The 26334-nt window shown below is 39.5% G+C and overlaps 1 protein-coding gene across 5 annotated transcripts; it reads left to right on the top strand.

Annotated features, from left to right (window-relative positions):
• Nucleotides 1–15718: 15718 nt before the first annotated feature.
• Nucleotides 15719–26284, top strand: LOC113572948 (selenocysteine insertion sequence-binding protein 2). Of its 5 annotated transcripts, none has more exons than XM_027002923.2 (18): nt 15719–15865; nt 16642–16778; nt 17613–17814; nt 18048–18123; nt 18278–18489; nt 18795–18885; nt 19007–19128; nt 19262–19420; nt 19648–19731; nt 19812–19919; nt 22160–22280; nt 22379–22545; nt 22683–22836; nt 22974–23127; nt 23234–23454; nt 23950–24104; nt 24678–24843; nt 25312–26284. In XM_027002923.2, the coding sequence occupies exons 2-18, from the start codon at nt 16759–16761 to the stop codon at nt 25437–25439; spliced, it is 2340 nt and encodes a 779-aa protein (XP_026858724.2). In that variant the 5' UTR covers nt 15719–15865; nt 16642–16758; the 3' UTR covers nt 25440–26284. The 5 variants fall into 5 exon arrangements, with proteins under 5 accessions (XP_026858724.2, XP_026858726.2, XP_026858725.2 ...); XM_027002925.2 differs by having other exon boundaries at nt 16637–16778; nt 18051–18123; XM_027002924.2 differs by having other exon boundaries at nt 16637–16778; nt 18798–18885.
• The last annotated feature ends 50 nt before the right edge of the window (nt 26285–26334 follow it).

Below are 26334 nucleotides of genomic sequence, written 5' to 3'. Positions count from 1 at the left end.
CCAAAGAAAATTGGGTGGTAGTACCGCCATCTATCGGTGGCGGACTGACAAAAAAAGAAACCCTGACTGTTAAAAAAAAGATTCTTGTTAAAATAGAGTATGTCATATCATAGATAAAACAATATCCACATTTATTAGTGTGTTTTGGCCATCCAAAGACTTCAAGCGTAGACACAGGAGGCTACCGGGAATAAACACCAGTACTTTGCACATAATTATCCATGGAGTTATCACCCCCATTTTCTGCAACGTCTTTTTAAATCTTTAAAGCCACAATTTCCATTACAGCCACCAAGATCAATAACAAGAACAGCCACAATCTCAACAACCACAACCGTTTATTTACTCACTTATTGTAACCATATTCTTCTTCTTCTTCTTCTTCTTCTTCTTCTTCTTCTTCTTCTTCTTCTTATTCCTCCTCCTCCTCCTCCTGACCGGGGAGTAGACAGATGATCTGACGTAAAACTTTAAGCAGGTTCAGGAATTCTCGCCTGTCATAACCTCGCATTATTAAGACAGCAACACCGCAAGGAATTTACCGAAGTGTAAATTTAGCTTTTAACTATAATTAAGGGGTCAGTTCAGTCTATAGAGGGGTTCGCTATTTTTAGATTGTAAACATGTAGTTCTAAAATCGTATTAGAAGACTATATAGCGTAATATATTGAAATATATATCGTAATATATTTAAATATTTTTATTCCCGCAAATATCGATAATGTATGACTTTTTATGACAAGATTATTTAAATCGTATTCGAGTCGGCTCTATGCTAAATACTGCCCTACTTTTCAAGTAATAAATAAATAAACTAAATTTATTACGGTGTTCTGTAAATTATGCCTAACATATTGTGACTATAATTTCAGACTTACACTACTCAGCTTCCATAGTTCATAAATGGCATCGTTGCATTGTCTATCAACACCAATCAGAAACAGGTCCATACAGCCTGAACCTTCACTCCACACCAACTCAGAGATTGCTGGGATTTCAGATGTGAGAAGTTATGGGCAACCTATAACCTACTTCCAATCAATTAATGATGACAGCCCCCATAATAGTTGGCAAGATCCTGTGACTGTTGCTTCTCCTTCTATTGTTGCTGCTCAAAATCAAGCCTTTACTGAACAGGTAGCCTGCTCTTTTGAAGCAGAACATGTTCTTGTCCCTGATGCTACTCCACCTTTCTTCTCTCCACAAACACCTTCACCTGTTCATTCCTGCCTTGCATCAAGATGTGACTCTTTGCCTGTGACAGAAAGTCATGTCATAAAAGGAATGTCATTCATCACCTCCTGCACCCCGAGCACTGGAAACTCCTTCTCAAAATCTCCTGATCTTGGCACTCCTTCCTCTTCTCCCATTACAACATCTTTAGCCCCTCTGTATACCAATGCAGCTCCTAAAACATCCTCTCCCCAATTTCTTTTATCGACACTAGAAGCTGTTTCATCTCCACATAATACTGAGTCCTCTCAAATCCAGCTTGGCCAGACCACTGAGCATCCATCATCTGGTCTATGTTCAGATTTGCTGTCTGAGGATGTCAAGGTGACTTCTTGGGTCTCCCATCATCAAGGGACTGATTTAAAACTTGCTTGTGGATTTTCTCTGCAGGCTGCAGACCAAGCTAACAAGATTGAATGCATTCAACAAGATGAAGATAAACTGGGAAAGGTTTCTAAAGAGAGCAAAATGAATTGGATCTCAGATGAAGGGCTGACAACAGGGGCTAGTTTTCTTGAGCCATACACTAACATTTCTGACTTGCATTCAACTCTCAGTGTTAGCATAAACCCAAAGCTTCCAGTAGACATGATGTCAGAGGAAAATGTCAAAACATGTCCCTCAAAAGCACCAGTGCGTTACCTGCTTTTATATCTGCTGAAGCATCCCTTGAGATGCCATCAGTTGCTGAGGAGCCAACACCAGTCTCAGACATTAGCATGAATCAGGTTGAGTACTACCAATCTGACCAATTATATCTTAGCCCCCACGTGCCGACAAATCCATCTGAAGCTAAATCAGGAGAGTTAGTGGATTACATGTCTGTTTTATATCTGCAAGTCACCAAAACAGTGCAAGAAGAAATGCAAAGACCCAGTGAACCTAACCAGTCTAATCAGCCAGTTGTCTCATCAACATTAATCCCAAATGTTGATGAGATTTCAGGCATTTCCCCTCTTGTGCTGGGGGATCTTAAAAATAATGATGTCCAGAATCAGAATGGAGACATAAACACTTGGGCAAATGTCAGAGGAACACACCTGTGGTGTCAGATTCCATACCCGGAGAGAAGGAGAACTTCCTTTGTAAGGATCCAAGGAATATCTGTCAACCTATATCACATGGTCCAGTGGAGTCTGGCAGCAGTGGTGCAGATCCACAGCACTGAGGTCATTTAGTGATATTTTTACTGTTTTTTTAATATTCACTTGTACAATATTGACATTGTGTATTCTTTTTGAGGAAATTTGTACAATTGGAAATGCGCATTTTATTTTGTCATGTCAATTTAATACTCAACAGATATTGTTGCAAGGACTCTGGGACCAGCTAGACCTCAAAACCTTCCCAGGGCCTCTCACAAAGTATGTTGGATTTACATCTAACCAGTTCAAATCAATGCCTAATTTAAACTGGTCACCTGACACATTAATGTGATTTATTCTACAACCACAGAGTATAAAATTGGTTGACACATTTATATTTTTAGTGATTCCTGATTCCAATTTGTCTCCTAGAGATAAGACTGATAAGACAGAGGCCCTGGGATATATCAAAAATAAATTACTGGAATGCCTACAGAATGTCACTCAGACAGATGAAGAGGTATCTTGCCTAATATGGGAGCTCATGAGGTTAATATGCAGAAAGAATGGTGTAAGTTTCCAGCAGATTTAGCTTTAAATCTGTTACATGCATTCTGCCTTAAATTAATGATTATCTGCATGTAAGTACTGTCATGTGTTTCATATGTTAGTGTGACTTGTGTTACAGAAACTGGTGGGCACTGATGTATCTCATCTCTTGCTAAGAAATCAGAGATCACACTGCTCATTTAAGAAAGCTACTACTGATCTTATTGATTTTACACGAGCCCCTCAGTAGAGCAATGGAAAATCAGATGGGTAATGCAGAATCAACAACTGAAGACACTGAAAGAGACATACAGCACTTCAGGGAGCTGCTAATCTTAGGCAAGAAAAAAGTGAGTTCAGTCCATGATTGTTAACAACCGCTAACACACTACATTCTGACAACCAATGGAGTTAAACTTTGTATACCTGCTTTTGTTCTCAAAAATGTGAGCCAACAGGATGCTTTGAAGACAGCAGTGAGTAAAGGCTTGTGGGGACATGCTTTTATGCTTGCCAGTAAAATGGATACAAGGGCCTATTCTCAAGTAATGAGCAAGTAAGTTGTAAAAGGTTACAGTATTCATCAATTTCATGTTTCACTAAATTACCCTTTTAGGTTAATTAGTTCATCATGCTTTTGTAACTCAAACTCGTTTAGGTTTATTGATAGTATACCTGAGAGTGATGCATTACAGATCTTTTATCAGCTTATGTCTGGAAGGATACTGGTATCTGCATCTGTGAATATATGTCATATATGTCATTCATTTATGATGAAGTGATTTTTGTACAATTCCTATATGTTGATATTCTAAAAATCCAGTTGTTACCTATGTGTTCCAGACACTGAAACTGAGCAATCAACTAATTTCAATAACTGACATACAAATCAGATTAATAGAAAGAACGATGTAGGCCATGGTGTTTGTAAATATCCATTTATATTTTTCTCTACTCATCATCTGTAGAGCCTATGTTAATTTAATGTGAGACTACCCACAAATGTAATGGTAATTAGCAGATGTTTACATGTTTTAACTAGTGTTTTCTCTAGAATTGCAGGATTAAAGAGGAGGAAGACTGGCGCATCCATCTGGCCATAATTTTATCAAATCATACATGTTTTAAACATCTACACAAGAAAACCATCACTAAATTTCTAAATTTAGAGACACATTAGGTAAGGTATGGGCATATCCAGTGCACATTTATGTGCCACTGAATTAATGAATTTATGTCTTTAAGGGAATCATTTCACTTTCATTCCATTCTCAGCTTCCAAGGGATGTTCTGATGCTGCTAGTTTCTGTTACATGGTGGTTCAGCTAGATGTGGACACACAAAGTGGTAAGTCAGATATTTTCCTGTTTGGGCTCAGCTGCAAGTAAGTTATAAATTTATAGTTTATATGAAATCTACATTTATATGAAATGACTGAACCGAATAATGTGTCATATGATTACCTTTCCTCTGTGTTTACTAACAGTGTGCCCCATTTGAAATATGCCACCAATGAAGTAATCCAACGGACTGAATTATTTGAATATTCTCTGTGTCTCAGTACTGATTCCATCTACCTTCCAAACTTCCAGGTTTTTTTCTGCTTTCAACAAATCCACCCATGACTGACATGTATTAATATTTAAAAAGGAGAATATTTGCACTTCTGAAGCACGGCTTTTGTGCTCCTCAGCTCTTCAAGTTCATTTATGCATGTCGTTTAGCTGAAGCTGGGCTTTGCACACAAGCCTTCCAGTACTGTGAAGTAATAGGCAAGGCACTTCTAACCACAGATGCAGGAAACTCTCTGACCTTAATAAGCCAGCTTTTAGAGGTAAAGATCTCAAAATATACTTAAGTAGTTACAAAACTGGAGTGAATATTTGATCATATCAAAGTAAAACTTCAGTGATGCTAAGCAAATACTGTCATTGAATGGTGGCAGTTTAGTGTCATGCTAATTGTGCTGTTCCTAATGATTGTGTAACTATCTGCAAAAATTTGACACTTTGACCAGCAGTTGAAAGACCTCCCAGAGTTTAAATTACAGTTTGAGCCCAAATGGCTGGTCAATCTTAAGATACTTCGCTCCCAAATTATTGTAAGCTTGTATTGTATTAGGTCTAATTCTTAAATGCTTAGTGACATTCTCTAACAGACAAGAAATCTTAAAGTATTGTCAAATTTATGTTGGAGGAACAACTGAACTTAACTCTCTGCAAAGAGCAGCACACAGATCTTCTGCCCACAGAGAAGACAGAGATCAACAACACAGATATAGCAGAGTGTGATTCCTCTTATGAAGTCGTCAGTCTGACTACTGAGATGCCAAAGCAAGAAGAGAGCCCTCCATAGGTACAGCTAGCACTTCCAGGTATGCTTAGGTCTTAGATGTTTTCTACTTCATCCTAATAAGCACTATATTTGTCCCTATATGCAGCGAATGTGCATACCTTTTTTGTTACTGGTGACTGTTCATATCTTATTTCTAGAGGGATTGTGTTGGGGTTGCCCGAATCATAGCAGTTAAAAATGCAAGGTTTCTTTCACCTGATTTTGACATTGATTTAATGACTGGAAATTTTTAATATTCACATGTTTGTTCCATGGATTCAGTGACAATTCATTTTAAAATGCAGTTGAATCCCTTTGAAATCTTCTGTTTATTAATGTAATGAGTTTGAAAACTTTTTCAGTCTTATAATTACTGCAATAAGAGAAAACTTTGAGTAATGGCCCATGTTAATTTGTTACTCTTCCATCACACAGTTATGCAGACAGTACTTTTTCAGCTATTACTCTTGAAACACTTTACAGAAATTCTGTCACTCCTGAAATGTTTTTGCTCCCAATTTAAACAAGTTTGCAGCTTATTGTCAACTGATGTCCTAAATATTTTTTAATTAACCAATAGCAAATGGAATTGAATGTACCAAAACAGCTACTGGCAGACCTCATTAAAAACCAGACCTAAGGATAAAATAAAATTAAATAAATAATATAAACTTTGTAAAGCTGTATTATCTTGATCCTCTTAGATCTAAGAGCTGTAGTTGACACAGTTAGCCATGAATTTTTTATTGACTAGCTAGTGGACTGGGTTTGCCTCTTTATCTTGGACTTCAGTCCTACTTATGTGACAATGGATGTTCCACTGGCTGTTTGTGTTTCCAGATGTCACACACATTGTCTTAACCCCAAAGGCTTGAATTTATCTCTGTGTGCTTCTTCTGGCAAGTATAATTCATACATATACTATGTTTAAAATATAACGCTCATAACAGTATGCAAATGATACAAATGTCTCATATACTGAGACAGTTAGACTCATAGGGCCAGACTCATAAAACTTAACAGTAATTGCATTATGCCATGCAAAATGTGAAATGGTATTTAATACCTATACATAAATTTACCATAGCAATAATAAGTGCACCATTGTCAGCATACTGCTGTGATAAATCCACCTGTGCCCAAGATGAAAGCCAATCAGAATTGACATGTAAATGAGGCCATACATATTAAGGACCCATGCCAAGAGACGGATGAGTGATTTAACCCCAGTTGTCCTTTATTACAAATTTAGAGTCCAGGATGCTATTAAGGGATCTTTATTGCTTAACTTTATTTATCCAGCACTTTTACCTGTGGCATTTACAATGCATTTTTTAAAACATTGCATTGGTCCTGCCCTTCCCAGCATCTGCAAAGATGATTGTGAATTACAATACATAAAGATCACTCGGATCATTAAGCAACAGTATTTGGATTACCCCTAAATTCTGACAAAAGAGAAGGGAATAATCTTTTAGTTACTATGGCCCCAAAGTCTGGCATTCACTCTATGAATGCACAGGAAATATTGACATATTGTGACGGGACGCCCCCGCCCCCGCCCCCCAACCCCCCCCCCCCCCCCCCCCGAGTCACGTGGTACTGTCTGCCGTGTGCAGGGGGGTTCACCGTCATTTGTAGCCACGCCCTCCATGATTGCACGCACCTGCACGGGGTTACCGTCATGTGTATTTAAACCTCTGCTAGTGTGTGTTTCGTGTTGGTCATTGTTTGCTGAAGTCTGTTAAAACGTTTGTGTAGCCTGTGTTCAGTTAAATCTATACTCATGTCCGTCGTTAATGCTGTGTGTGAGTGCCATCATTATAGTATGTGTTCTATGTTAATAAATGTATGTCACTGTCGAGGGAGTCTGTGCGTCCTGCTCCACGCCCATCGTCACTCGGGCCAGCAGCAACATGACACATACCAAGAAGAAATCATTTTAACCCATGTTTGTTTAATGTTACATTTAACTTTTATGTAAAGTTCTTTGCCAACATATTCTAAAAAGTACTGTATAAAATTGAATAATGATAATGTTGATGATGATTAACTATTGTTGTTTGATTACAGCATCCCAAGACATAATTGAAATTAGAACAAAAGCTGCACCTGTAGAATCTAGGCTAGTTCTGGACTCAGGCTCTTCTGAATCAGATAAGGTGTGAAGAGCATTAATTTCTTTTCTTTCTTTTTTTTAATTTAATTTTACTTTCTTGCCTTTTACATATCACAGAAAAAACAGATCTTCAATCTTGCTGAACTCGTCTTTTTCAGCCACTTCAATTGCCTATATGTCCAGTTTCGCAAAAGCCAGCTTATCCAGCAAATGCAAACTCCAAACCAGAAGAGAATCCCGCTCTTGCTATGGAGCCCAAAGTAGTGTGTGAGCCACAGCTGCTGACTGTGCTTCCCTCTGTAGACCTGCTACCTGAGAGACTAGTTCACACTGAAGCAACAAACTCTTTGTCAGAGATCCAGCCCAACCTGACCATAGAGACATCAACTTTACTTCTACCTCTGTTGGCACCACCGACTCTCTCACAGATGCATCCAATCATGTTGGACTCAACCTCAGTGCAGTCCCATTACACAGAAAACCTTCAGGATCCACCTGGCAGCACAGATTCTATGTCGGCAGAGTTTACAGTGCCAACCTCTGCATTGCCTTTTGCAACATTTCCTTCCTCTCTGCCACTGGTAACAAAATCAGAGCTTGTGCCTAAAACAACTGTGCTACTGCTTTATACACCATCATGTGCTCAGATTCATCAACCGTATCAAAGGCAGCATCCAATCCCTCAGACAAGTGTGCCTGTAGCTCCTCCCCCACTGTCCTTCGGTGCTATTCATTGGGTCACAGAGCAATATTTACATGAACTACAACCAGTGCTTCCCAGCTCACCACCTCTGCTGTATGAACCTTTGGTTTGCCAGTTACTGCACCCAGCTTTATCCAATGTGACGTCACAGACAGCACTCCCCACCATGCCTTTATATCCATCCAACATTTCACCTCCCAAACGCAGTGCTTATTCAGCAAAGCCGAGTCAGTATGCAGCGTGGACACAGGTCGTACCTCCCATCACATCTCACCTGACAGCAGACCGCATGCTTGGCCAGAAAACTGCACCACTCTTCAGCAAAAAGACCCATGTCATGGCAGAGAAAACAGTTTATCCAGGGCAGATGCATGCTGCACCTAAACCCTTTACACCTAAGATGTTTGTTCCTAAGAGTCCAGTTCCAGATCCACAGCCTGAAAAGGTCAGTGCACCAAAGAAATCCAAAATTAAACAGAAGTACTCTGATTTTGTCAGGGTTCACATCATCTTTGATCCCCCTGTCCTGCTTCATCATTCCATCCTCTTTTCTTTTGTTTAGGAAGCAGGAGGCGGATGGTTCAGCTGGCTTTTTTGCAGTGAAGAGTGAAGTGCCCTTAGCCACCAGTACTGACAAATCAGTAAGTGGACTCAATCATTTGCATTTTTAAGTGTGACCTATTAATAAGTACTCCTTAAACATTATGCAACTTTATAGATAAAAACACCTTCCTGGGCTATCTGGGTAAATAAAGCATACTTCTTATGTAATTACAGATTCCTTACATTAGTGAATCATTTAAGTCATTTTTCTTATGTGTTTCATGTGCAAGATGTACCTAATGCCAAGAGATAATGTGAAGATTAAGGATTTCTAGTCCATAGAAGTGACAGGATACAGGAAGAAGATGGTTAATGGTGATGGTTAGTGCATGGGGGATAGGTTTGATCACAAGTGACTCTGAATCGGTTTGGTTTTACTTCTCAATTTTCTCAAACCTCAAACATTTTTTTCCCACTGACCATTTACATAGTCTACCTGCAGGAGTAGTAAATAAAAAAAACACTGAACGTGTTCATCAAAATTACTTCTTGGTATTAATTTTGCCACCGCATATATTCATAGCACTATGTGTTTGGTTTAGGCCTTAAATAACAAATAAAATGATAGTTTTGATCTGTTTGGCATGTTACTATAGAATACTGATACTTGGGCCTACCACAACTGCTTATATGAAAGATTCATGTAATTGCACACCTATAGAACAGACCTATAATATGGGTGCACCTAAAGTAGTCAGTAAGGGTAGGTACAAGAGAAAATGAATAACAGTGAATATGAAATTCCTTATCTGAAGTGCCACAATAAACATGCCACAGTGCAAATGCCTATAGATACTCTAAAAATGTGTGTAATATTTGTGCAGGTGTACTTACTCTACATATTTTGTATCTGTTGAGATGCATCAGCCACCCTCTGGTCCATTCATCAGCTGACTAAATATTAACCCTGAAATGACAGTGGCATGGTTGTGGGTGCTCTGCTGGAATGAGTTTATCAGGCACAGCAGATATGCTTGAGAATTTTACCTATTTCATAGTCACTGTAGGGTTGAGAATGGTCTGCCATCCAAAGATGTCCAGCAGCATCCAGCAAACACCATGGTTAGGAACTGACAATTGATGAAGGACTAGATCACTGGCAAATTGCTCACAAAAATGTGCATGGCAGCATATTACCTACAGGGTGTTTGTTTAATAAAGTGGCTATGTGATTTTCCCCTTTTCTAATCATTCAATATTTCTTTAAATGATATAAACATCATCAAAGGTGATAAATACTAACTAAGAACAATTTGGTTTAAATATGTTTTTAATAAACACCAGTTACAATGCTTTCTGTTATGCTATTTTAATCAGAAAAGAATGCAGGAATTTTCCATCTTTCTACAACTCAATTTATGATTCAAAGAGATTTACATAAATTTTATATCTTTAAAAACGCACACACAAAATCAGGTAACACCATCTTCTGCATTGTTTTAAAGCTTCAAGAGTCTCTGAGGAGTGAATCAATACTATATTCCAACACAATTTGCCCAAGATTTACATTACATATTAATTATTCTTAGTTTCTGGATCCCATAAACATAAAACAGGCCCATTGTTTGCTTGTTGTTCTTATATCTTCTTTGTTTTTGCATGGTAGTATGTATTAACTAATAAAAATGTAAAAATTTATATTTTTTAATTTGAATAACTACAGGAAACTATCCACTTGTGTTATTAAAATGTTAATCCACCTATTCATTGTTATCAAGATTAATCAAAATTTCATTTTAAGAGCCTTTCATAAAATCTCATTACATTTTAAAAGACTAATCACATGAAATGATAAAAACAAAACACAGGCTATTTCAAGAATTAAACTAATATTTAAAATGTGTCACCATGTTATGATTCTGTTCAGAAACATTTGCTTCCCTCCACTAGCACCACTATGGTTATACAAATAATCGAACCTTTTATAATAATTTCATGTTTGATTCTTTGGAAATCCCCTCTCCTTGCTGTTATGCTTTTTAGATCTTATTCTTGTCCATGTCTTCATCTTCTTCTACTTGTTATCATTAACTGGCTTGTTCTTCTCTTAGTTTTCTGCTTTTCTCACCATGTCTCTTCATTCCTTTCAGATATTTTATTCTCATTACTTAAGCAATTTTTGCTCCTGCAGCCTTCTTTTTAAATCTTCTGTTTTTTAATCCTACTCTGATTGTCACCATCTTCCTCTGTAACTACTGCTGATTTACGTTTGTTTTTACCTTTTTTTTTAAATTCTGTTATTTTCTTGGATGTTTAGCTACATCCAGCAGTAGCTCTAGTCCTTTATTGTTCTGCCATCATTTCTTTTTGTCTGTTCCCTTCTCCTTGCAGCCAGGTGCTCAGTACCAGGATTCATTCGTTTTTCATTTTGTTTTTGAATCTTTTTCTTTAGATCAAACTTTGCCTCTTTGTCACTAAATATCTCAAACATTTCAGTTATTTTCTTCTCAGTGGAAGTCACCATTTGATTCTGAACTTGCTTTCAGTATTTTCTTTCTGAACTTGCTTTCAGTATTTTCTTATTAGCTTTCTGTCTTTTCCTTTTAAATATATTAAGCAGGTCTTCTAGCTGCTGTTAACCCCCATCCTCTTTTCTCCTCTTCACTTTTCCCTGAGAAGTGGCGCACTCCATTGGGTTTTGCCTTTCAAACTCTTTTATTCTTTCAAACTTCCTCTCTTTTTCTGGAAGTTTTTCTCTACTGTCTTCCATTTCTCACAGCACGTTTCTCTTTGCAGCCAGTTGCTCAATGGCAGTCTCCATTTGGTTGAGTTGGCTTATTATTGTCTGTCTTGTCCTGAGTCATGTGCACGGGGGTTCACCCTCGTTTGTAGCCACACCCTCCATGATGGCACGTACCTGCACGGGGTTTAACGTTGAGTGTTTGTCTGTCTATTTAAACCTCCGTCAGTGCGTGCCTCGTTGTTGATGTCGATGTCGTTTGCTTATGTCACGTTGATGGTTATATAGTCTCCGTTGTTGGTGTTTAACTATTTGTGTTCAGGTTCAATGTCATCACCATGTGTGAGTGCCACCATTGTCGTTCATGTTTAATGTCAATAAATGTTTCACCACGTCAAGGGAGTCTGTGCGTCCTGCTCTGCACCCTGCGGCAGTTGGGCCATTACAGAATGACCAACCACCACAGGACGCCAGCTCCCTCGGCGCAAGATGGACTTCCTAGCGGGAAGTGCGTAGGTACATCCTGCACTGCCGCCTGGATCCCAGCATATTGGGGAGAGGACTGCGACTGACGTCTGCGTCCACTCCGGAGTGGGAGGGAAACACCCGCGGAAATTTCTTCGGGGCGCTGAAGCTATCGGGCCAGGGCCGAGGAGTACCGGTGTGCTCCACGAGGACCGTGAAGAGGGCAGGTTGGTGGAGCTATTGGGTGCTCCAGCTGGCAGGGCTGAAGCCCGAGTTCTTTCCCTTCCATGGACTCGCCAGCGAGACTGGAGGGGTCCGCCCAGAGCCTTGGTGGCAGACAGCCTCTGGCGCGCTCCTAGAATGGTGGAGAAAAGGAGGACTGTCAAGGGAGAAGGCACGTTTGGAACCAGGGTGGACATGCACACCCGCGTGTCCGTAGAGGCCATGGACACGTCTACAGTGCCTGCATTGAAAGCAGGCACTGCAACACAGCACCTTAAGTGTTTTTGTACAGGTGCCTCTGTGTGTATTTGCGCCTTCTGTATGTTGGTAGGCGCAACGTAATGTACAGAAGAGCATACCGGACTGCCCTGAAGGAGACAGAGATCCTGCCTCCCTCCCTCCTGTTGAGGGGTCTGCCGGGCTGTCGGTTCCTAGCCCGCCTTGGGTGGGCACTGGGCCTTGCTGTGTCGTGTATGTGTTTGTAAACGGCAGCCTGGGGCTTGCAGTCCTGGGACAGACGTGTCGGGAGGGGGTTCTGTCACAGGACACTACCCCCACACAAGTCACGTGGTACAGCCTGCCGTGTGCAGGGGGGTTCACCCTCGTTTGTAGCCACACCCTACGTGATGGCATGCACCTGCACGGGGTTTAACGTTGAGTGTTTGTCTGTCTATTTAAACCTCCGTCAGTGCGTGCCTCATTGTTGATGTTGATGTCGTTTGCTTATGTCACGTTGATGGATATATAGTCTCCGTTGTTGGTGTTTAACTATTTGTGTTAAAGTTCAATGTCGTCACTATGTGTGAGTGCCACCATTGTCGTTCATGTTTAATGTCAATAAATGTTTCACCACGTCAAGGGAGTCTGTGCGTACCGCTCCGCGCCCTGCGGCACTCGGGCCGTTACATTGTCTTTATTCAGACAATTCTTTCCCTCTCTCCATTTTCTGTTGTTTAACTGGAATTTCTTCTTCTCTCACTCTGTCCCTTAACATTGCAGTTTCCAGCCTTCCTCTTGTTTCTTAAACGGTTCTTTACATTTTCCCTTCTCTCCTTTTGGGGAAGGGGCTTGTTCTTCAGTCATTTTTATGTTTGTCTTGGATTTTCTTTTTCACTGCTTGCTCTCTTTTATTTTGTTTCCTTACAAGAATTTGTACATTCTCAGCCTGCAGCTCTCCATTCATCCTTCTCTCCTCAAAAGCCTTTTCCATCTGTTTGTCTCTGTCTTTCAAGTGCTCTTCTCTCTTTCTCAAACATTTCCTCCATTTTTCACCATATCCATCTCTTTCTCTTTTACACTCACTCTCTGTCGGAAGTTGTGCAGCTCTTCCAGTTCTTCCTTCTCACCTTCAGATGCTCCATCTCTTGCTGTTTCTCCACCTCTTCCACTGATTCTCTCCTTCCTGCCTCCCTATTTTCACCCTTGGCTCTCTCCTTCTCTTGCCTTTTATCCACTTCATGCAGCATCACCCACATGGCTCTTTCAACCTCGAGCTGCATCTTCAGCTTGTTCTCTCTCTCTCACACACACACTGTAACCCCTTTCAGTATTCCCCATAGCCCCACCAGAGTTCAGCTCTTCCTTAAGGCGCACATCCCGTCTCAGTTGCTCTCCCACTCCCTCAGTATTTTTGGTCTTCCAAATGTCCACCCATTCTGCTTGCATTCACTGTTAGCCATGTCAGGATTTATGGATGAAGTATTCTTTCTTACCTCTGGTTTGTGTATCTTTTGAGCTCCCAGTTTTTCATCCTGCATCCTGGCCCTCTGCATGTGCATGTCAAGGGAGGACCTTGATCTTGTCTGATAAACTGCAAGTTGAAGTTTTTACCTCTTCTTTTTCTCTCTTCCCTTTTCTCTCCTTGTCCAGCTGTCCCTTTTGCTTTGCTACTCTTTCATCTAGTCTCTTTCTCCAGCTGTCTCTCCTGTATCAACTATCTTATCTCCTGCAGTCTCTCTTTCTCCAGCTGTCTCAGCTATATCTCCTGCGGTCTCTCTTTCTCCAGCTGTCTCAGCTATATCTCCTGCGGTCTCTCTTTCTCCAGCTGTCTCTCCTGTATCAGTTCTCTTATCTCCTTGCAGTCTCTCTTTCTCCAGCTGTCTCAGCTATCTTATCTCCTGCAGTCTCTCTTTCTCCAGCTGTCTCAGCTATCTTATCTCCTGCAGTCTCTCTTTCTCCAGCTGTCTCAGCTATCTTATCTCTTGCAGTCTCTTTCTCCAGCTGTCTCAGCTATCTTATCTCCTGCAGTCTCTTTCTCCAGCTGTCTCAGCTATCTTATCTCCTGCAGTCTCTCTTTCTCCAGCTGTCTCTCCAGTATCAGCTATCTTATCTCCTGCAGTCTCTTTCTCCAGCTGTCTCAGCTATCTTATCTCCTGCAGTCTCTCTTTCTCCAGCGGTCTCAGCTATCTTATCTCCTGCAGTCTCTCTTTCTCCAGCTGTCTCTCCAGTATCAGCTATCTTATCTCCTGCAGTCTCTCTTTCTCCAGCAATCCCTTTCACCAGCGGCCCTTCTTTATGGGCAGTTTCTCTTTCTCTAGCATGCTTTATTTCCTCTGTTGTCTCCCTTTCTCTTTGTTCTCTCTCAGCAGCTCTGACTCCATCTCCTATTTCTGCATCTCATACAGCTTTTCCTTCAGACGACGTTCCTGGATCTGCTCTTGCTTCTTCAACTTTCTGTACCGTTTATTCATCAAGCTTCCCCAATACCCACTACACCCAGTTGGCTTGGACAATGGTGAGGGGTCTCTGTCTTTGATCATGACCGTGGGTGCAATCTGTGCATATCCAACAACCCACTTCATAGCTCTATTTTCTGAATAAGTAGTACAATAAAAAGTCTGCGTAGTCAGTAATTCATTAACTTCATACAGGCAAGCAAAACCTAGGCTGAATTAATACCTGTAGTTTCTCTCTGTAGCCAAAGTTGCCTTGGTTCCATATTAACTGAACTTTAGTTACTTAAAAAATAATTATACTACTTTTAAGATATTCTAAACAAAGCATTAAAATTAACAAGGCTTAGATTTTATGCATTTTGTCAGAACTGTGAGTGAAAATATTGTGTACTCTCAGATAAAGTTCATTCAGAATTATTCTTACACTTCTGTTTGTCTCTAATACAACACTGTTACTGAGGAAGCCTCATTGTTATTCGTGTACCATTACCTGTGTGTACTGCAATTACCTTACAGTCTTTGATATGTAGAATACTTCAAATATATTTTATTACTTTGTAGACATTACTGTCATAGCATAATCTCTGTGCCTCAGCACCTGAGTTAGTCTGGCATATACCAGACTAACTGATGTAGTGCAAGTTATTCAGACAGATAAACACTCAGTTTCTAATTTCCTTCCATATCTTAAGTGTTATACATTAATGGAAAATCTTTTAGTAATATATAATCACAAGTGACCAAGTCTATCTGCTCCAATGATTGTCAGTGCATAATTGATATAGAATGAACTTCAGTAGCACAAATGAACGCTTGCAGCCAACTCCAGTTTTACTTTGATTTGCTGTTTCAATATTTAAAAATTGAATGATTAAAACACACTAGAAATTCCACGACACTTCCCCATGTTATTTTAGGGAAAGATTTACTAAGCATTTCGTGACGTTTTTCTCAAATTGCAATAAAAAACGGCACGCACAAGAGTTTGCCAATTTGACATTCCTACTCCCCCTAGTTTTCAAAATAAGAGTTCACATAGCTGGCATTATTAGACTGAAGAAGTTTGAGCTGGTTGGTAGACTGTGTACCTGGCTAAACGTCACAACATAATATTTACAACTGGTGTTGTCAGCTGGTATTTGGGAATATGGTTAGAATTAAAATTTTAAAAAATATGTAACCTGTTAAACGACAAATGTAAGTATGACATGCCAAAATATGACGCAGTGTATTTCGCTTTGTTAGCTAGGTTAACTAGCCATCTTATAGCTAACGCTAGCTGGGACTTGTTTATTTATTTCGTTGGCCTCTCACTCAGATAACTAACCAACTAGTTAGCTATTTATCTGTAACATGATGATAGTTTTATTCCAGAAACGTGATGTTCAACATAAATACTTATGACGGTCAACAAAAAGCTGTCGTACTTGCTGGTTGATTGTAATTAAGGTTCAATGGTAGCGTTACAATCATGATGTTAGCCTATAAGGAATTTAGTTTTCCTGATTGCCAAAGAAAGTTTAGTAGTTAGCTATCCCAAGCTACCTAGAGATGGATAACCTACTAGGTAGATCAGCCAACTTATCTCTAGCGTTCTAGTTAGCGTTACCTACTTTGCAGACAAGTGACTTGCCTACCAGTTGATACAACTAGGTTACCAGCTAGCTAGGTTTAAGCTGGCAGTTTTAAGTCTATCGAGAAAGCTGTCCTTGCTAGTTAAATTAGCTATCTAGCTAGTTAACTTGGAGACTCCTTGCCTCGCCAACCCAAGTGTGTTGTAAAATCATATTAAACTAGCTAACTTAACCTACCTTGATTACTAATTTGATAACGTTAATAAAATGTGGGCAACGAGAGAGCAAGATCCCTTTATCCTGTTCTGTCGTTTATTTGATGTCTAATTGTAGCAGAAAGACTTAAAGTTTAAACGAATTGCTAACTTACATTTGTACGTTTTGTCTTTCAAAGTCTAGTTATTAGACTGTTGGCTCAGCATATGCTCCTTGGCCTGTATTCAAGGATCTGATTGGTTTCACCTGAGCTGACTGGCCCACCACACACACACACACACACACACATTCTCGTTAAGAATGGAGGAAGGCAAGAGAAGGTAAGTGTAGTGTAACTAACTATATGAGCAGTGTTTTAATTTAATTTAAAAAAACAACAACAATTGCTTCTAATTAAGTCCTTTTTTTCCTGAATTTTGGTGATAAACTATATCTCATGTTCATGCATTTTCTCTGAAATTGCTTAAAGGGTGATTGAGTTATCAGAAGATCCATTTGGACTAAATGGTTAATTAAGTTAAACTATTTGCTATGCAAACGTAGTAATAGTTTGTTTACCTACAAGTAGAGGTATAATCTAAAGTCCATTTAAAACTAATCAAGTTGTGTTTTCTATCAAATGACCACAAAGAAGAATTATATATTCATATTTTGTACCAATGTGGCCAGCAAACCTGGATGTAAACACATTGTTGCATGATAACATAAAATATATGATAGAAACTATGAATGGAACTCATCACAAAATATGGTGCTAGTTGCAAACTAGCCAGTTACTTATGTTGACCTATCTCTTTATCCAGCTGGGTAGCAAATCAAACAAACAAGTAGTCATCCTCTGGCTACGTTTACCACATCATATTAATGGCTATCTTTAGTTTTAGCAGTCACATGTTTTTTGCCCCAAAGAATAATCTAAAAATAATTCAAGATATTACAAGGCCATTTGTAAACTTGGTTAATTGGGTCGCTAGCTGCAGTTCTGGATCAGGCTCCAAAAAAAGTTTCACACATGCAACGTAAATATTTAATACATTTCCTAGCTCTAATTACATCCCCTTGTGCCATTTAACACCGGAAATACTAGGAGTTTTGAAACTAAACAGGTTTTCTCCCTTTGTCTCTCTATTTCTGTTTAATGTTTTATGTTTCAGACCTCCATCGAGAGAGCAAATAATGAACCACACCTCATCCGAAAATTGGTTTAAGGAAAGGCAGAAGTCAGCAATTACAGACAGACAGCATGACAGAGCACCAAAGGCACATGGTCCCTGTAGCTTCCAGAACCTAAGAAGAAGTAACAGTCTCCAAACAGACACTGGCCAAAAGGGACGCCCTCCTGAACAGCCTGGAAAGGTCTTCATCAGTCTCTGCAATAAGTAGTGCAGTGGAACATTTTTGCTGATGTTCTTTGTTTTTGTTTTGATCTTCTAATTTTAATGGCACACCCTGTTTTATGTTAATAATGCTAATCTTGGTTGAGAAGTGTTTTAAGCAACATTACTTCTCAGCAAAGGGAGACAGCTGTTGTTTTTTGAACATTGTTTGGCTCTTAACACTTTCAACTGTTCTTTCTTTGAATCTCTCAGCAGTCAAAGCATATGCATGAGCCTTTTCCCCATAACAAAAGAATAAATTGGAGAGCATCAGACACAGCCAAAAGAGGTAATCTGTTTTGCATGAAGGCTGAGATAAATATAAAGGGTCAATTTTGTATGCATAGGTCAAGTTTAACTTGACCATTACATGATTTCATCACCACCACCACATCTGTAGTCATCTGTCAGTTGATTTATATTTTTTTGTGTCCTTTTTATAGGTTATAGAGGGAGTAGACATTTAAATACAGAGGAAACACCAAAGTCAAGGGTTATAAATATCAGCTCATTTGAAGTGAAGTTGTCTGACTTTCCGGAACTATGTGACGTTACCACCAGCAACTCTAAGACTGCCTTTAGTGAAGAGCCACGGCTGTGCTGGAGTCCAGGTGCTTCACCAGCTCTTCAGAATTCATCAGCAGCTCCAAGTAAGGTGCGGTAGAACATTGAGCTCTCTACCCGAACGGAACTGGTTAGACAGCTACATATTGTACATACAGAAATGATCAGTTACTTACATGGTACATTCATCTGTGGTTTGAATGGATTAAATTGTGAAGGGGATTCTCTCCAAAGTGAGAAATAATTAAGTTCTAAAACTGCCAATCCTTCCAGACATCACTTCTTTTATATGAAACCATACAAGAAAGTCATTATTTTGCCAGGATTAAAAAATAAAAAGTCACCTCCATTGTCACATATGTATGTGTAATTCTGATGTTGATGTTCTTTGTTTAGCAGATGTCAGGAAACGCAGTACAAAAGCAAAAGTCAATTCACCAAGTCCCCTCAACAGAAATGTGTGTGAATCCTTTGTCTGTCACACCAGGTATAATTCATTTCTTGATGTTGATCTTTCCTCACAGGTAGCTAGCTATCAGTGAGAGGAAAACACTCTGGCATGCTGATATGAAAGTGTCCAGTTATGTAACAAGTTTCTTTATTTTAAGGTCATGATATTGAACTTGTGTTACCCAATCCCTATGGATTACCAGTAACTTCCTGGGCCAACATTGCCTCTCAACCTCCTAAAGTTGTCCAAAAGATTTCCACCACACATATGTCTTCTCAGGTACAGCATAGCAGTATCCACCAGAAGTTCTCACAGCACAGTGGAATTGCAGTACACTGTCATATGTATCTTGAAATCATCGTTATTAACGGTTGTAAATGTAAGTGAATGCCGGAACCTCTCATTGTTCAAGGAGACATTTCAAGGAGACAAAGAAACTTCTCCACTACAATCTGATCAAACTACCGAGAAGAAGAAAAGGAAGAAAAAGAAGAAATCTAAAACAGTGAGTGAGGGAGTGGAGCAGCAGACAGATGATGTACTGATTCAACAGGAACCCCCCAAGATTGAGGTAGTTTACCATATGTGTATTTAATCTTCTGTCACAATATCTTCAGCTCTTAGGGAAATGTAATGCTTCCATGTTTTAGAGCGATTTTTTTTCTTTTTATTTTGTATCTCCTATTTGGCATATTTTTGCAGATTTGCTCTTGTCTAGTGTTAATGTATTAGTGTCACACCAGCTAAACTTCAGACTGGCTAATGAGAGAGATTTTTCTAAAAGCCCTTTGTGTTTAGGATGAAGAGGAGTTCCCAGACTTGTCTTCTGCCTTTGGTGTTTCAGCCAAAGGGGCGAGCCATACTTTGAACTCAGCAGTCCAGGTGAAGCTTTTAAAGGACAAATATGCAAGCTGCAAGGATGTTGCTGTGCTCTGTTCCTTACATTTCTCTCCACTACACAGGAAAATACAGGGATCTCTGAGAGAGAGGGATCATCTCAGTCAGAAAGTATGAACAAGAGTAAATCCACCTCTGGAAAGCCGAGCCAAACCGATTCTAAGAAAGTACAGGTTGGTTATGGGCTCAGCAGGATTGAGATGACCAGCGTTTCAATGAGAGTAACTTGTTACACTATGGTGTAACTTATTGAATCTACCATATACAGTTGTGTTCAAAATAATAGCAGTGTGTTTAAAAACGTGAGTAAAGCTCAGAATCCTTATAATAGTTTTTATTTCCATGCATTGGGAACACTGCACATTATATTCTAAATCAAAACATGAAGAAAAATGTATACATTTTTTAATTACTTTAAAGAAAATGAAGAAAAATTAATATTGGGCTGTTAAAAAAAATAGCAGTGTCTGCATTTTTTTCACAAACTCATATTTACTATATAAACTGAAAATTTTAGGATTTTTTAGGATTTAGCATTACTGTGAATCACTAAACTAATATTTAGTTGTATAACCACTGTTTCTGAGAATTGCTTCATATCTGTGTTGCATGGAGTCAACCAACTTCTGGTACCTTTGAACAGGTATTCCAGCCCAGGATGATCTGACAACTTTCCACAATTCCTCTGCATTTCTTGGTTTTGCCTCAGAAACAGCATTTTTGATGTCCACCCACAAGTTTTCTATCGGATTAAGGTCTGGGGGTTGGGCTGGCTGCTCCATAACTTTAATTTTGTCGGTGTGGAACCAAGATGCTGCTCGCTTACTGGTGTGTTTGGGGTCATTGTCTTGTTGAAACACCCATTTCAAGGGCATTTCCTCTTCAGCATAAGGCAACATGACCTCTTCAAGTATTTTGATATATGCAAACTGATCCATGATACCTGGTATGCGATAAATAGGCCCAGCACCGTAGTAAGAGAAACATCCCCATATCATGATGCCTGCACCACCATGCTTCATTGTCTTCAGAGTGTACTGTGGCTTGAATTCAGTGTTTTGGGGTTGTCTGACAAACTGTGGGCCTTGGATCCAAAAACAACAATATTACTTTCATAAGTCCACAAACTGTTTCTCCATTTATCCAGTCCATGTGGTCTTTGGCAAATTGTAACGTCTTCAGCATGTATTTTTTAACAATGGGACTTTGCGGCTGCTTTTTGCCGATAGATTAGCTTCACACAGGCATCTTCTAATTGTCACAGTACTCACAGGAAACTTCCGATCATCTTTGATCACCGTGGAGCTGATAATTGGCTGAGTCTTTGCCATTCTAGCTATTCTTCGATCCATTCAAATGGTAGTCTTCCATTTTCTTCCACATCTCTTTGGTTTTGCTTTCCATTTTAAAGCATTGGAGATCATTTTAGCCGAGCAGCCTATCATTTTTCTGCACTTCTTCCCCCCCCCTCTCCAACCAACGTTTTAATCAAAGTACACTGTTCTTCTGAACAATGTCTGGAATGACCCATTTTTCTTAGGTTTTCAGAGAGAAATGCATGTACAACATGTGTTGGCTTCATCCTTAAATAAGGGCCACCTGATTGACATATGTTTTTTTGTGTTTTTTTTTCACAGAATGAATGACCTCACTAATTGAACTCCACACTGCTATTATTTTATTAATACATCCATTTCAATTAATTATTCAATTATGCAAGCTCAGGAGCCCGCATATCATGAATTTACATTTACAGCATTTAGCTGACTTACAAGTATGACTGAGTACAACTTGAGCAATTGAGGGTTAAGGGTCTTGCTCAGGGGCCCAACAGTGGTAACTTGGCAGTGGTGGGGCTTGAACCAGCAACCTTCCAATTACAAGTCAAGTACCTTAACCACTGAGCTACCACTGCAAATGTTGGGGCTGATGGTTTTCTATCACTCTACTACACCTACTGGTAAATTATTTGCCATATAGTAATATAATTTCTACCAAGAACAGTGATTGATCTGGTTAGTCATGTTGGACTTCTATTATTTTGAACACAACTGTAGATCAGATTTAAGCACTTTTCGGATTATGATAGTTATGTCAAGTTGCGGGGCTTTATGAGTGCTTTACATGTATCCGAAAATTGTAAGAGGTAAAAATTGTACTGAAGTAGACAGATGACCAATCCCCACTCTGCTCATTCTTTAATAGTTACCACTTCTGTGTATGTATGCTTTTAGAAATTGTTTTTAAAAGTAGGTCTGTAAGCATGTTTGTACATGTTTATGCTTGATACATATTACTCATTTATGTACCAAGAAATATACTGCCATACAGTCATTAGAACTCCACTGCAGCATCACAAAAACAGCAACTCATTCAGCATCCATTATTGATTGCTCTCCCCAATCTCTGGCAGCTGAGTCAGAAGAAAAGTAAAGCTCCTGTCCAGCTGGACCTTGGGAACATGCTAGCGGTCCTGGAGCAGAAGCAGCAGTCCCAGAGGTCCAAACAAGATGTTAAACCCTTAATCCTTTCAGGTGTGTCTGTGAAGAAATTCATTAGGTTTGTTCTGCTTTTCTTTGTGTTTTTGTTGCATTTTCATCACTACGTGTTGCTGTCCTGGTGTTGTCATCAGTCGGAGGAGCACTTCCAGTTGTGCACAAGGACCCATCAGTTCAAAAGAAGCATCCATGGCAGCAGGAGAGAGTAGCGCACAACCCACTGGACTCCACCTGCCCTCTGGTGAAGAAGGGCAAACAACGTGAGGTCCCGAAAGCCAAAAAGCCGACACCCCTCAAAAGAGTGGGTTCAAATTTCCTGCATTTTTTTAATTTATGGAATCAATTTGATCACCTGGAATCAAGTGATAGTTGTCTCTCAGATTATTCTGAATGAATTTTGCATGGTTCTTGTTGGTCACAATTATGAATCTCATTCAGATAATTCTGAAGGAGAGAGAAGAAAGGAAACAGAACCGTTTGCTGGAGGAGAGGGACCCCACCCAGGTGAGCCTTGAATGTGCTCAAACGGAGCCTCACGCCGTCGAGAATCCATGTGAGGCCAGTCTGCTTCAACATCAGCTCGAACCGATGAGTAAGTGTGCACACATGTAAAGTATGAATATCTTTACATTCTGGGTGTCTAAGGTTCAAAGATGAACTCTTATTTTCTGTTTTAAGGAAACTAGTTGGACGTATTATCACTGAAATGTGTATTGGGCCTTGTGACAGGTGAGCACAGTGAACATGGTTCTGAGGAGACTGCCCAAACAGGTTCGCAAGCTAGCAGTCTCGATAACCATGCAGATGATGATGCACCTTCTCAAACCAGCAGTCCTCAGTCCAACCCAACTCGACCCAAAATCCACAGCAGGAAATTCAGAGAGTATGAAAGCCCTTCACAAATGCCTTGATTTTGGTTAACAGAAATGCATTTTGAACATTAGGCCTGTTCTATTGCAGAGTTCTCTTATTACCCTTGCTTTTGACAGCTATTGTAGCCAGATGCTGAGTAAGGATGTGGATGAGTGTGTGACCACCCTGCTGAAGGAGCTGGTGAGGTTCCAGGATCGGCTATACCAGAAGGACCCCATGAAGGCCAGAATGAGGCGACGGCTGGTCATGGGCCTTAGAGAGGTTCTCAAACACCTGAAGCTCAGAAAAGTCAAGTGTGTCATCATCTCCCCGAACTGTGAGCGTGTGCAGTCTAAAGGTATAGCCAAAAACATATCAGGAAATAAATGTCCGTGTGTGCTTGTGAGTGTGTGGATGTATGCATACATGCATGTAATTACTAGTGTCTGTGGTGTTCCAGCTGCAGAGAACTATACCTCTTGAAAAGCTCCTAGGTGTTTTGTTACCTCTCGTTCTTGAGCTTTTGACTTTTGCATAGTGTGATATACATGTGATTCCAAAATTGCACTTAAAACAACTATGTCCTGACAATCTGAGTACAAATATGACCTTGGAGTCCATATGTGTTTATCATATTGCTTTGATGTTGCTTTGTTCAGCTATGAAAAGAAATGTTGTAGTCTTAGTCTTCTCTTTAAAATATTTGCATCTGAATTCCAACCTTTCATGGCATCATTTGTAAACCGTGAAGACCGTGTGTGTGTGTGTGTGTGTGTGTGTGTGTGCCAAAAAATAAACAAACACATGGCCATCCAATGGTCTGCAGGTTTTACATCTGTTTTTTCCTGTGCAGGAGGGCTGGATGAGGCTCTTCACAACATCATTGATACGTGCCGGGAACAGGAGGTTCCTTTTGTCTTTGCACTGTCAAGAAAGTCTTTGGGTCGTTGTGTGAACAAAGCTGTGCCTGTGAGCCTAGTGGGCATCTTTAACTATGACGGAGCACAGGTACCTCAGCTTCCTTCATAAAAGCTAATCACAAGGAAACAAAGTGACTGTAATTATCTGAATGATTGTATCAATGAGTTGAAGTACATTAGACTGTTAGGCAATCAGGTTTATTTTGGTTTTTTTATTGCCTTTTCATAATGTTGCAAAAAAAGGTAATAGCATAATGTGCTTGCTTCTACTCTGCTCAGTTGCTACGCAGTTTTAATTTGACAGCAATTATTGTTTTTAAGGCTCTCAAATTAATCTGAATTATTTGATTTTTAAACATACAGCTGGTCAATATGCTAGAAGTAATAACCCACACCATCAGTGTCCACAGAAAAGCATTTTAATAATATCACATTGCACGCCCCTTTTGTAACTCTACTATACCGATGTTTCCCAGTCCTTGTCCTCAAGTACATCTACTATACATATTTTAACATGTTTCCTGTCCTGAACACTCCTGACTCAGCACATCAGCCAATCAACAAGGTCTTCATGAGTTTAGCATGCAGTACAGCACTGCTCCGGCGTGGAGCACAGGGGTAGCTCAGGACTGGCCAACACCTTTCTCCACTGTCCCCACAGGACCATTACCACAAAATGATCCAGCTCACGTCTCAGGCGAGGAAAGACTATGAGACATTGATTGCCAATCTAGAGGATAACTCGCAGGACCAGGGGGAGGAGGCTGAGAAGCAGCAGAATATTGAACCACCATCAGATCCTTCTGAAGAAGAAGAGCCTGAATACAGTAAGATCAAAGTTTAATAGAAGCTATAGAGTCTATAAGTACTGTTTCATTCTGAATTATGTTGTCTTCACAGGAAATAATACACCAATGATTCAGTACTAGACCAAGTGCTTTTTAAAGTGGATTGTTAACACAGGTGCCCATAGTGGACAACAGATGTTCTGCTGATATTAAAGATCCATTGCTGAGTCACCTGTTTGGATTTGCTTGACTTGAGCGACTCCAAAAAGGTGCTTGGGGAATATTTTTAGTGTCACCCTTTCTCATGACATTAAAAATATTTTGATATTCCACAATGTGCATAACTAAATTGATACTATAGAACTTCTATGCATGAAACTCCCTTATGCCTTTACAGTTATGAAATCTGATATTTTGCTGTTGGTTCAAATGAGGAGAAAACGAGCATAAAGAGTGCAGGTGCATGAAGCACCCCTGTGTTCTTTACTGACTGTGTGTTCTCTTTAGATAAAATTTGGAAGAAAATGCTAGAAAAAGAATACAACCACAAGTTCTTGGCATTTGAGAAGCAGTTTTCATCGGTTGCCATCAGCGCAGATTTGGAAACGTTGCTGGACAACCACGAAGGAAGTTGATAATTCACTAACTGTATAACTCGCTAGGGTGGTGTTTTTGTTTGGTTGGTTGGTAATAATTATGATGTTGTGAATCACTGAGACATTTATGGAGATGATTACTCATATTTTTATGGATGTAAATGTTTACAGATTTGCCCTATGATGTGACTATAAAATAAATCCTTACTCATAAGACACTATAGCATACATCTCACTGCCACAGGAAAGAGGCCAATAAATTACTTGCTGTCAATAATGAATTATGTTTAGAATAAATTAATAAAAAAATTGTCTTAAGATTTCTCCTGCATCATATTGAATTTTGGTCATGGTACAATTCTAATGCATGGTTATTTGCTATACAATGTTCATCCGTATTCACGCTTCCTTTTAAAATGATTTAATAGATCAGCATTTCAAATCGGAGTCATTTTGTCTCATTTAACAGCACATCAGATCTCAGTGGAATGTACCATAACTCATGCATATATGTTTGTTAATCAAGTGCTTTGGTGGAAAAAGGGTCAAATGATTTTAAAAAGTAGGACAATATAATTAGTAGAACTTTCAATAATATGAAATTGACACTAACCTGTTTGCGAGAGCTATGCTGTATTATATGAACTGTAAAAATATCTGTATTTTTATATAGTTTTGGTACTTTGACACTTTTCCTACATGGGACCTTCATGTGTAGTTGAGCTATGACATTCTTTCCAAAGATGGTAGAAAAGCTACTGAAAAGAGAAAACTGAAAATATTTTAAGTAACTGCTCTGAAGCAATGTTATGACAAATAAAATAAAAAAATGAATGAACTGCCATTGTTGAATAAAGATAGCTAGTCACAGCTAATGAATCTGACCAGAATGGCTTATCTCAATGAAAGAAGCTTCTCTTTAAGGATTTAAAAC

The sequence above is a fragment of the Electrophorus electricus genome, chromosome 9 (genome assembly GCF_013358815.1).
Source record: "Electrophorus electricus isolate fEleEle1 chromosome 9, fEleEle1.pri, whole genome shotgun sequence".
Classification (NCBI taxonomy): domain Eukaryota; kingdom Metazoa; phylum Chordata; class Actinopteri; order Gymnotiformes; family Gymnotidae; genus Electrophorus; species Electrophorus electricus.
Note: the sequence above shows the minus strand (reverse complement) of the source record. Positions and strands in the feature narration are given on the sequence as shown.